This window comes from Ursus americanus, chromosome 7, assembly GCF_024610735.1.
Source record: "Ursus americanus isolate L20-20 chromosome 7, mUrsAme1.1.p, whole genome shotgun sequence".
NCBI lineage: Eukaryota > Metazoa > Chordata > Mammalia > Carnivora > Ursidae > Ursus > Ursus americanus.
This window is the reverse complement of record NC_142133.1, coordinates 30085319-30098129: the sequence shown is the minus strand read 5'-3', so window position 1 is coordinate 30098129 and position 12811 is coordinate 30085319. Positions and strand designations below refer to the sequence as shown.

Below are 12811 nucleotides of genomic sequence, written 5' to 3'. Positions count from 1 at the left end.
TTGACTCTCTGGATTGTAGTGTTTAGCACCTGCTGTCTCCTACATGTCTGCTAATGATTTGGGGGATCAGACTTTGCTACCTGTTCATGATTTAATTTTCAGAACATGGATCGAACCTGTCACGCATTGTTGGTTTTTAGTACTGACCCTGCATACCTTTACTTTTCATTTTCTCCTCAGATGTAATTATAATCACATGAATTTTGGGAGAGTTTTCTTAACCAATGAGAATATTGAATTCAGTGAAATTGTCTGTGATCTCTGTTATAAAATAGCGCATTCATAATTACTGCATTAGTTCTTCTTCAATACTTGAGACCAAGTGTGATTCATTTCTCTTCTCTGTGGGTATTAAACTCTGTGTTCTAGGAAGCGGCCATCTATCCTAACCAAAACCTCCACTTCTCTCGGAAATGAGGTCTTCAGTATTCTATATATATTCTACTAACATGTGTCTTCCTTATTCACCATTGTATTCCTGTCTATATACTTGGAATATATAGGAGGCACTCACATATTTTGACCTAGTGAATGAAATGAAACTCAAGTTCTTGTGGTTATGTTTTGTGTAGATTAATGTTATCATCTGATAGAATTTTCTTTTTCTTTTCCCAGTGCCATTTTATTTCCAATTAAGTACTAAATCTAAGGTTAGGAGAAACCATTTGAAGAGCCATTTGAAGATTATGGGAATCATTTCCCAGTTTCTTAAAGAGAAAGCCACTTTGGTATGAGCTTATTGGAGAGAATGAGAAGGAGAAATGATAAAGGCAATGGAAAGAAACATGGACAGAGCAGATAATAATAAGAAAGATACTTCCTGCATGGGAGGGTGTCTAAGAAAAGAAAAAGTTTCCGTTCCTGTTTTGCCTTAGTCATGTTCTGCACAAAGAACAACATTAAAATTGGAACAATTTTGGGAAATCTCCTGGGCCTTCCATTGATTCATCCTATGAATCTAGCCTCAAACTCAGATCTGCTCTGTAGTGGCTTCCCTTTACTTCTCTCCTCTTTTTCATTTTCTGAGCTATCAGAATTCTCCAACTCCTTGCAGCAGGATAGGACAGTATCTTAATGCCCCTTTTCCTTCTTGTTGTGCCAAATCTTACATAGGCCGTTTTCATTTTGGAGGGCTTAAGAACAAACCTTTTGGGGAAACAGGTGGAAACACTTTCTTGTCTGAACTGGAATATTGTTTTCCTGAATTTCAGACTATTTTTTCCTGGTTCTGGTTATCTCCATTACTATATCCAAGAATATCTTTGGCACCAGTAATTGGAAACTTTATGCTTTCTCACAGGTTGTTTTATAAAAATACATTAATTAGCTGATTAACTCATTTATATCTATTATGTCAAAATCTGGTGTCAGAGATACCTCTAGGCCCCAAGACATTTAGAGATCTATAATGATGGACATACCTTGATCATAATGAGTACCCAAACTAGGTTTCAGTAAGAGGGCTAACCTGATCTTTTAATACCTGTAAAGATTAGAACGTTCCAAACCTCAGACCACGATCCTCTTTCTCTTTCAACTTTATTGATTGATTGAGTGAAATGTTTTTGTTGTTGTTGTTGTTGTTGTTGTTGTTGTTTTCCTCACAGTTCTTAGAGACTAGAATTCCAAGACCAATGTGCTGTCACGGTTGCTTTCTGGTAAGGCCTCTCTTCCTGGCTTATTGACAACAGTCTTCTTACTATGACTTCTTAAAAGTCATATGGCCTTTCCTCTGTGCATGCACATGGAGAGAGAGAGAGCTCTCTGTTGTCTCTTCCTCTTCTTATGTGGATACCAGTCAGGGTGGATTAGGGCCCCACCATGTGACCTCTCTACTCATTTTTTAAGGACAGCTTATCCAGTTCTATGACTTTAAATACATCCTTTATATTCTTGTTGACTCCCAAATAGATATCTCTAGCCCTTACTTCACCCTGAACTTCAGACTCATGTCTAATTGTCTACAGTATCTGTACTTGTATGTCCATAGACCCCATAAACTAAAAAGTCCAAAACCAAACTTTTGATTCTCCCTAAATATGTGTCTCCTTGAATGTTCCCTCTCATTAAATCCACTTGCTCAGCCCCAAAATTTTGAGTTTTTCTCTTGTATGCCACATCCAATCCTTCAGCAGGTCCTGGTTGATTCCCTTTAAAATATATCTCAAATCTATCCCATATCATTTCTCCTAGCATTGCGGTTCTTTCCAAGCCATCATCTTCTCTCACCTGGACCACTGCAGTAGCCTCCTAATGGTCTCCTTGCTTCTACTCCTGCCCAGACCCCTCTCTAAAACAGAAATTAGATTGTAATTCTCTGCTGCTTGAAACCCAGTGATTGCTCATCAACCCAATGTGGCCCAGCTACTTCTCTGATTTCATCCTCTAGGAGTATCCCTGTCACTCATTTCCCTGTCACTCAGCTACTCTGTCTTAGCTTTCTTCAGTCATCCCAGGCACATTCTGACCTTAGAGTTTTGCATTTGCTTTTCTCCGCCTCAAGTTCCCTTTCTCCAGATAATCTTATGGCTTGTTCAATAACTTCATTCGGGTCAAATGACTCAAATGTCATCTCCTTAGAGAGGTCTTTTTATTTCTTTGTCATTCTCCTTAAAATAGCATTCTCCTAAAATCCCTATCCTACTGCGCTTTATTTTTATCTGTAGTTCTTATTGCTGTCTGACATTATATCAAAACTATCTGCCTGTTGCCTGTGTCCACACTAGAATGCAAGCTCCCTGAGGTGAGGGAGGGTAAGAGCTTTGTCTGTTATGTTTACTGCTGTACTAGAACAGGGCCTGACTCATACAAAATACTAAATATAGATTTGTGGAATGAGTGAATGAATGAATATATGAATAAGTGGCTGTATGTATCCTTCGAAGAAATATTCTGAAGGAATGCTGAAACTCACTGGGCGGGATTCACAGTTCCCAAATCACTGCTCCAATCTCTATGTGTTATCTACTGCAACATGCATGCTTTCTTACTGTACCTTAACACTTCGCCTTCAAATCCTTTCCAGCTTAAGTCCCTCTTTTGCCTAATCACAGGTTGCACTTTACAACTCAGTCCCACAAAGGTGGTCTTTTAGAATTCATTTTCTAAGTTAGCAAATGCTCATACATAGAAATAGCAATTACTCTTATGGCATTAGGGCTAGTTCATAATAATGGTGCTGAGAGCAGAAAGGAAAAGAAATTCGAGACTTGGACAAATTAAATGCCAAAGTTCTGGAGGAACTTGCAAATATCTTGGAGACAATATCCTTATGAAATCATTGCAAATGGGAAAGGTGACAAAAGATTGTACTGGTAATAACTCACCTGGAGTCTAGTGCACTCTGTCTAGTATTGAGTCCAATCTGGGCACAAGATTTTTAGAAAGACAAAAAAATATGTTCAGAGATGGCAAATAGTATAGTGCACATACATCATAAGAGTAAAGGTTGAATAATAATAAAGTAATTGCAAACATTTACTATGTGCCAGGCATTATTCTAAATACTGTTTGCAAAAGCTATTTAATGCTCATCCTATAAGGTAGATGTTACCCTATCTTTTTGGATGAGGAAATGAAGTTACAAAGAGGTTAAGTAACTCCCACAAGGTCACACAGCTAGTAAGAGGTAGAGCCAATGCTAATTTCATTCTGATTCAGAGTCCATGCTTAACACTATGTTGCTATCTTTTTAAATTTTTAAGTGCGCTATTGAAGAAAAATTTAGGTTATTATAGAAGTTCTTAGAAGACAACATTAGCCTTTACCTCAAGCTCAAGTGTCACCACATCCTACTCAGTCTCCCTAATCTCCCCAGTATGTACTCCTATCATAGGACCAGTAATAGCACTTTATTACACTTATTTGCTTGTATCTCTACATCTCTCTGTTAAGCTTTCACCTATTTTGAGGATTATATTTTATTCTCTTTTGAGCCACTAAATTTTGCTTAGTGCTTGGCATATAATCAACATTCAGCTTTTGTTGAATGAAAAACATGAATGAATGATCTCTAAATCAGTTAGAACTGTCCAGTTGTAAGTTAATGAGCTCCTGATCACTGGAGGTATTCAGGCCGTGGGCTGAATGCTTGAAGGATGCTTGAAGGGATGCTGCAGAAGGAACTTTCATGTCATCGTGGAAGATTAGACTAAGTTTCTTTCTAACTATGAATAATCTGATCCTATAATGAGTTAGTTATGATTTTTTTCTTCAAACATTTATTTAGCACCTACTGTGTGCCTGGCATTGTTTTAGGTATTGAAGATACAAAGATAAAAGTGGCCTAGCCAGTATCCATAAAGAGCCAGTAATCAGTGAATAACTAAGAAAAGACATGCTCAAGAATATAGGTGTAAAGTTTTAGTAGATAAAAATAAATAGAAAAGGACAGATTTTAGAGATGTTTTGAATAAATGGGGAAGGGAGAAAAAAGCTGTGACATAGGGGAGAACTAGGCATGAAAGAGGGCCTAACATTGTCTCCCTGAGAAGGAAGAATTTAGAAGTAAAGATCATGGGCTGTGTTGTTATGGGGGAATTCCCCAAAGGGAAATATCAGCGTTTGCCATCAAGGTGTATTGCAAGGCTGGATGTAATTCAGTAGAGATTAATTTTTGAATATTTTGAAATTCTTGGAACAAATGTTCGTGTCTTATTAGTCTCCCAAATGAATAAAGATGATTACATCTTCCCTGCCCTCTGCCCCTTTTAGGGGCATTGACGTTAAATGGACAGTCTGTTCAGTCATGTGGGACCTTTCAGTTTCTTTTCCTATTCATGTGCGTGGAATCTGTTAGGTGGTAGGGAAGTCGTAGTCTTTCTTTATATTAACCTGGTCCCTCATGCTGCTCATCCTTCACACATGTCTAAATATGTCTTGACACAGAATCATCCTTTCTAGCTGGGACACGATTCCTAGGTAGGTGGGGAATTCCCCTGTTTTGTTTAAAATCATAGTTGTCTTTGAGTTTGGCTAGCATGTTCATGATTAGTTTACTGACAATTGGTTTTTTTCTTCTTATACCATATGCTATTCCATGATTCATCTGCTTTGAGTCTGTTGCCTTGAAGGTGAAACAATTTCTTCCAATGTTGATATTTCATAATCTCATAGATAACAAGCATACGCATATGCATAGTCCTTTCAGAAGTTTTAAACATTTGGAGATGAATGAATTATGCTGTCACAAATGGAAAGGAGCAGTATAAAATCATAATGGTGATATCCAGTCATCTTTTGTTGGGTGAACACTGATATTGATAAAGCCTGGGTACTTTACTGTGTTTATCTCTTTTTGAGAAATTGTTTGTGACATGTATTACTTATTTATGAATATTAAAGTTCAACATTTTACTTCAATTCCCTTGATTTACATGTATTTTAATATTTTAAACTGACAAGATCTTTATTTGTAGAAGTGGGGTTTAAATTCCGAATAAATTGTAACATTCACCGTTTATATTGTAATGGTTGCATCTTTTCTATATTTAATGTATAGCAATGACTATTGAAACCTTCAGAAATCTTCTTTTAATTTCATATATATATAGTAATCTTTCAAAATAGTTTAATAGAACACGGTACATTTTTTAATACAGTACAAAGCAGTTATTTCTGCATTGGTGTTTTCTAAGTGTTTCAATGGTTAGGCTTCTAATAAACGTGGTCTAAATTCAGTTTCTGACATAGCTTTAATCAGTCCATTTGCTGTGTTGCATCATTTAGCCACCTGTATCTGTTTACTCAGAATGGCGGTGATTGTTTTCAATGAAGAAAAACTCTTTGTAATTCCATGGTGTAGATGCCCATGTAAATATCTTTATAATTTATACATTTAAAGAGAGATTTTTGAAAGACTCTAATTCTCAGTATCTCTCTCCCCCTGCCCCCTTTACCCGGTTTTAGCTCCTCTTTGGTTCAGGTGTGCTGGTGTCCCTAAGCCTCTCTGGGCCACAGCTGGAAAAAGTGGTGATTGACAGAAGCCTGGTGGGGAAGCTCATCTCAGACTCCATCAGTGATGGTAATTACCCCCATGTGCCTACATTAACAGTGGGGCAGGAGGAATAGTGTGTCAACAGGTACACTAATTATTACCACTGGGGACTTGCAAACACAACTAATCACTTATAATAGCATAGTTACAACCCCTGGGACCAATACAAGTTTTGACCAATATTTAATATAAAAATTTTGTCAAGCGTTAGGCTCACATTCTGAGTATTTTTCACTTTTTCCTTTAAAAATGAACGTATTTTCAAAACAGGGTGTTTTTTTTTTATGTGTTCTTTCAAAATTATTGTTGACATTTCAAATATTTTTCATTTTCAAATGAATTTTGAGTAAATAACCCAAATGTGTCAACACAGCCACCAATTAAAAAAAAAAATCTGTGTTTTGGCTAATAGGAAGATTCTTTGTTACCAAAATCTATGAATACTAACTTTTGAGAAAATTTGGGCAGTATTTCTAAATATCAAAAACCAATGCCAAATATACTAGATAAAGCTGGATCCTTTTAAATATACAACAATCAGTATATAATTGGTAAAAAGCACATAACAAAGGGGCGCCTTTGTGGGTGGCACAGTAGATGGGGTGTCCAACTCGGTTTCAGCTTGGATTGTGATGTCAGGGTTGGAGATTGAGCCTGGTATTGAGCCTCAAGTTGGGCTCTGCACTCATTGTGGCGTTAGAGTTGGCTTGGGTTTCTCTCTTCCTCTCCCTTTGCCCCTCCCCCACACTCACCCTCCCACACACTCGCAGGTGTGCACACACTCCCTCTCTTTCTCGCTCAAATAAATCTTTTTAAAAAGCACATAAAAAAGATTTTAAGCCAATTATTGAAAAGGTAGGATACTGACATTGAGTCTTAAAAGGCTCTAAGATGCTGTGTCAACCTACTTATTTCATTTAATTAAAAAAAAAACTACTTCATGTGGTATAGTTATTTCCATTTTATAGTTAAGGAAATTGAAGCTAAGACACTAGGGAACATGCCCACGAATGAGATACTAAGGAACGACTTGAAAATAACCAAAGTGAAATTGGAACCCAGGTTCTAGCTGTGGAGCCCATTTTCTCTCTACTATACTGTGCTGACTCCTGAGGTTTTAAGGTTGTGTTCTTTTATTGAAGGTAAAAAGGTTTAAGAAACAAGTTGCATTAGTGATTGAAAATTGTCAGTATCTTAACTGAATAATCAAAACAGTGTGGTCTAGTGGAAAGGACAGAGGTGAGAATACAGAAACCTTCCTTCTGCTGTGTGCTATCACTAGCTACCTCTGAATAACTTAGACACAATTTCATCATCTTAGAGAAAAACACTTTGCAGGATGGCTTTAATTAGCAACATTCTTGATAATAATAGGCTGGGGATAGGATTGTAAGTGTGCCATTTCCTTTTCCTTACAGGGACATGGTGTCAAGGAAGCTTCCTATGGAAGAAGTTCCATTTTCATATGTGTAATGATTGACCCCTTTGTTGACACCGCAAATAAAATAGTGGCTGTGATGATTTTGTCCTGTTGATACTCCTCTATAAGAATTAAAAGGAGACTCCCAACACTATTCGTGTCTCTGAGATATCTCTTTTTGCTTGTTTCTTTTATTTATACCCCAAATAATACACTCTCATGAGACCATGATAACAATGTGATTTCTTGGCAGTTCTCCAGATTCTCCTGTAATTGTGTAGATTTTCTGTTGGTTGCTGGTTGCACAGCCAGGGTGTGGAAGTAAAGGAAAATATATGAAACATTCAATAATTTCTTTATGAAAGGAAAAATACAAAACATTTTTCAAATTCCTGTTATACTAAGTTTTTATCAATAATTTTTATAACATTAATAGCCCTTTACGTAACTCATGAATATTAATTGTCTGCCTACTTGTGTTCATTAGAAATAAAGCTGTAGAAATATTTTTGCTAATCTTCATTATTAGATATTAGTTAATGTAGTGTGCATATTGAGTATAGTATGCTTTATTTCATTCAGCTTGTATACCCTCAGAAAGAAGGTTCATTGATGAGAAATGTAAAAATAAAAAAAAATACAGGGACACCTGGGTGGCTTGTCAGTTAAGCATCTGACTTCTGCTCAGGTCATGATCTCAGGGTCTTGGGATCAAGCCCGATGTTGGGCTCCCTGCTCATGGGAAGTCGGCTTCTCCCTTCTGCCCCTCCCCCTGCTTGTGCGTGTGTGCATGCGCACATCTGCTCTCTCAAATAAATACGTAAATGTATGTATGTATGTATGTATGTGGAAAACATGGAGAACACTGATCTGTAGCCCCTAAAAAAACAATTTATTCTCAGATGGTTTGTATCCTGTAAACACAGGACTAAAGGCTAAGTACAAATAAAAGTAAATTGTTTTTCATCTTTACATTCAGGTATGAGATAGTCTTTATTTTATGCTTTTCTAGCCTTGGTTCATTTGGTGGTTGTCCCCAAACATCAGTGTATCATAAAATGGTATTAGGAAAAAAAGGAAAGTATCAAATCCATGCATGACTAAATTGATGATTATTGTTTATTTGTAATTTCTTTAATATCCTTGTAAAATAATGATATTAAAGAGACTAGGTATTGGTATTTATCTTCTGAGAATAGCTTTTTGTAATATTTGAGCGAAAAAATTTTTCAATTCATTATCATTTTATTCTAACTTAGTATCTTATAAAATGACATATCTTTTTTTGTTTTGTTTTTTAGCTCTTCTCACAGACAACTTTATCATCTTATCATTTTTGGCACAAAACAAGCTATGTTTTATTCAGTTTACCAAGAAGATGGGTTCTCCTGATACAAACAAAAGACTAGAAAAACTCTCAGCCTTGGATTATAAGGTAGAAATTTCAATTTATAGAGTTGTATTATTAATTATTAAGGTATGCTAGAGTATCACATGCATTGATATTATACTCATTATTCTTGAACATTTCTAGATTTCAGACAAACCAGAGTTAATTATATGATTAAGGTTGATTGAAAATAGTGGCTATCATACCTTTTCTTTTTTACTCTCATTATGGGAGTCTAATAATGGCATGTTTGGAGCAATTTATTTAGTACTTATAGAAATCAAAGATAGACAGTAGAGACAGGTTGCACATTTGAAAATGGTTTTCTTGCTAAGGGCAGTATATACACCATTCTGATTTTTCCTTAAAACCCCATATCATCTTTCTAGGCAAGGATAGCTGCTCTGGCTTCTATTTCACAAGAAAAGAAAGAAGAAAGAAGGCACTTTCAAAGGTTAATAGAAAAGTGTAATAAACAAGGGGTGGGAAGACCCCTCGCCCCCCACATACACACATGTACACCCAACTATAACTGGAGAAAAATGCAAAACGAAATCTCCTTCATATGTTAGTATCTCTCCCTTCACTAACTCCAGGTAATTTGTTTCCTTGTATCAGGGATTTTACATCTGTTAAGGCAGGATTTTTATTTTAAATGATGTGTTTAATATAAGTTTTGCCACATTACATTTTAACTGCTTGGAAGGCATACTCTCTGCTAGGATGAGTATCTAATACATTTTCCAGGCTGTTTCAGTTCAAGGCCTCTTTTCAGCAATGACTTGTGTTTGCAAGATTGATCCAGCCTCTGTGACGTGGATTTGAGACAGTTCACTGTTCACTGGGAACAGAGCTGATATACAGCTTCCTTAAAAAAGATGCACACTTATGCCATACCCAGAGTATCTATCTATAATACGGGCAAAGATTTTTAGAAGTCAGCTTTGTGGCTTGAAACTTTGTGTGTGTTTTTGAAAAAGTAGTATTTAAGCTAACCTTTTGCCCCGTGGGGTTATTTCTTATTGTGATTGAGGTGGTAGTGATATGGGGAGGATTTAATTTTATTTGGTAGAAACATCTGTTCTTATTAAAAAAATATTTTTGACATGGGATAAAATATATTAAATGAGCTTTTCATTGTGGTAATAAACTGTAATTTGGTTTTATTTGCCAACCTTGGGGAGCTTCTGTAACATTTGGTATAATACTGATTTTCTTTCATTGGAGTCAGTGGTATTCATGTATTGTATTTTGGTTAGTAAAAAAACTGGTATTAGCACCCTTAATGGGATGTTATTTTCAGATTGGCTAACTTAACTGTATATTTATTTGAAATGTTGCTTATTTATAAATACTGGTCTTTAAAATACACCAATATGGAAAAAGTAAATAAATTAATGAAATGCACCAATATGCATTAACTCAAACTATTTAGAATGTTTTCAGTGCTACTATTTAAAATTTTGTATGATGAGTTTCTCCTTCTTAGGTGTGATGGATAGTTTAGTAGTCTTCTCAGCTGAAAGATAGTAGCTACCTATTAATGAGATCAGAGAGAAACTGTCACGATGTCATCTTTTCTTATGAAAAGATGTGGAAAATAGACTTACTATATGGACTCTTACACTTTAAGTAAGGGAATTGCTTATTTGTTTATTTTTTCTGCCTTTGGATTTGAGGATATTATGGGCGCTCCACATCATTTCTATACATTGGAGAAGTAACCTGCTTCCCTTTGGAAAAGCCATGGATTTCATTTTCTGGTTCAGTATTTAAAATATAGATATTTAATACTTAGTAAAAATTGCCATTTGTCTACTGAAAGGATAATTTAAGAAACTTGTTCACTTTACTTGCCCTGTTGACCGTCATGATAGAATACTGATGCTGTTAAAACTTATAGGAAACAGGAAATTTCAGATAACAGACATGATTTGCACTATATGAGGACTGAAAGTGTCAGTCTCTTAACTCTATTTTCTCATCTAGAAATTCGTAAGTAACATGTTTACATGGCAATAGGACATCAAAATACTGTATGTTTATTTGTAAGGACTTAGCAATTCCATTATGGTATTTATCTCAAGAAGATAAGTAGTTAAAATAATGATACTGAGAGCATAAATATAAGAATTTGCACTTCAAAGCCTAAAGTACATCTGTGTTGTCTATCGTTGCCCATTTTGGATTTTAAAACAAAGAAATAGTGTAGAGTATTTATAATTCTGCTTTTCCTTACAGCCGTACCATAATTTAATTCTCTCAGATTAAAATAATTTTGGCAAAGAAAATTGCAGGGTAAATATCCTGAAACTGTTGACCTTTAACAAATTTTCCAGTCTACATTTTAAAAATCCAATTCAATTTATTTAACAGGAAAGGGACAGTGCAAGGAGTTAAATGTTTACCATAAGAGAACAACACTGGTAATTACTTTGATTTCAGTTCCTTTTGATGTGCATTCGGAGGATGAAGAGGTCAATAATATTATGGCCATGCAAATAGAAAAGGGTTTCTTTTGACCATATTAAAAAAAAATAGCAGAGGATTATTAAAGCATTAACCTTGATTTTAATGGCCTTGGTTGAGTGGTGAGATCACAATTTGGATGAGCCTGATTATTTACTAAATACAATACATAAATGCAACGGGTTCTTAACACCCATTGCACTCTGGCATTATCGCATTACTGCCATCCTTTGTTGCCTTGCAGACAGGAATATGAAAGCAATCTGTCATGTAGTGAGACTGGCTCCAGAAGCATTTCTCTGATAAGAAGACCCCCTGCCCTTTGCTAGTGTCTGGTCCAGTAGGCTTAGCCATGCGCTTAATCCCCAGAAAGTGGTTCGATTATTGCTGACCAGCAATGGCAAGATAGTTTTTTTTTTCTTCCAAGCTATCAACCTTCCATTAATTCCTTAAGCAGAAATACGGTGCAATCTATATTTCCTTGGCATGTGTCACCCAGATGGTGCTGTGCTTATGTTTTCAAATAACCATGTTCCAAAATAACATAGTTTGAATAATAAATTCTACAAATCCTCCTAAGAAAGAGAAGCATAATTCTCAGAAGCGGCATAAACTTTTATGCATGATGCTGTGGCTTATCCCTTTATGCAGAATATATGTCTCATGTATTCTTTAAAGTGATATTTTCCTCGAGTTGTTTTTCCTTTTATTGTTGTCAGTCATTGTTAACGTGTTACGTCTTAAACAGTAGTCAGATACTCTTGGTCAGCAGTACTGAACTTGTCTTTTAATATAGCTGGTCTTAAATCCTATGTGTAGGTCGATGCTGTCAAGCAGCCATGACTGTACATTTTGGTATTGATTGGGATTGCTACAGCCAATTCCTCCCTAACTCACATTTCTCCTTTTCCTTTCCTCTGCTAAAAATGGGGAGAATTTTGAACATATGTCTTTTTTATATATGTGTCAAAAGAATTTGGTAAATTCTGACACCTCCTTAAGCACATGTTTAACATGCATATTTACTTGCATTTATCTACATTTACAGATGCTTTAATTTTTGTAATACGGTGAGGATTTTGCATTTAAAAAATGATTCTTGTATGCTTTTTTTCCTTAATCATTAGATTTCCTATTACGAGATACCTGGCCCAGGAAACAAGACCACAGAGCGTCGTCTAGCTATCAATAGTGTTCAGGATAGAGTTGCTTGCTGGTGGCCACTGGTCAGTGATGATGCTTGGCCTTGGGCCCCCATTTCTTCTGAGAAGGATAGAGCCAATCTGCTGCTCCTAGGTCATGCTCAAGGAAGACTGGAGGTAAATTTAAAGCAAATATACACATTTTGTTGAAGAGCAAATAAAATAGGATTCTTAGTTTTTCTATTCTGAAATAAAGATGAATACTTTTTAAACCTATAATTTATTTTCCTAAATCCTCAAAGGAGGAAATTACATATAAAGTGAGATTCTCAGAAGTCTCATATCTATAGGGTAAACAGACAATTCCAGGGCTGGCCTGAATTGCACGGTGATTA

The 12811-nt window shown here is 35.8% G+C and overlaps 1 protein-coding gene across 8 annotated transcripts in view; it reads left to right on the top strand.

Annotated features, from left to right (window-relative positions):
• WDPCP (WD repeat containing planar cell polarity effector) overlaps positions 1-12811 on the top strand; it is a 466454-nt gene that overhangs the window by 172931 nt on the left and 280712 nt on the right. For 7 of the 8 annotated variants that reach the window (XM_045788084.2, XM_045788088.2, XM_045788083.2 and 4 more), the window contains exons 7-9: positions 5908-6022; positions 8717-8850; positions 12402-12593. In XM_045788084.2, the coding sequence (XP_045644040.1) occupies positions 5908-6022; positions 8717-8850; positions 12402-12593 (441 nt within the window). The remainder of the gene's footprint in view (positions 1-5907; positions 6023-8716; positions 8851-12401; positions 12594-12811) is intronic. The other variant, XM_087863434.1, reaches the window with a different exon arrangement.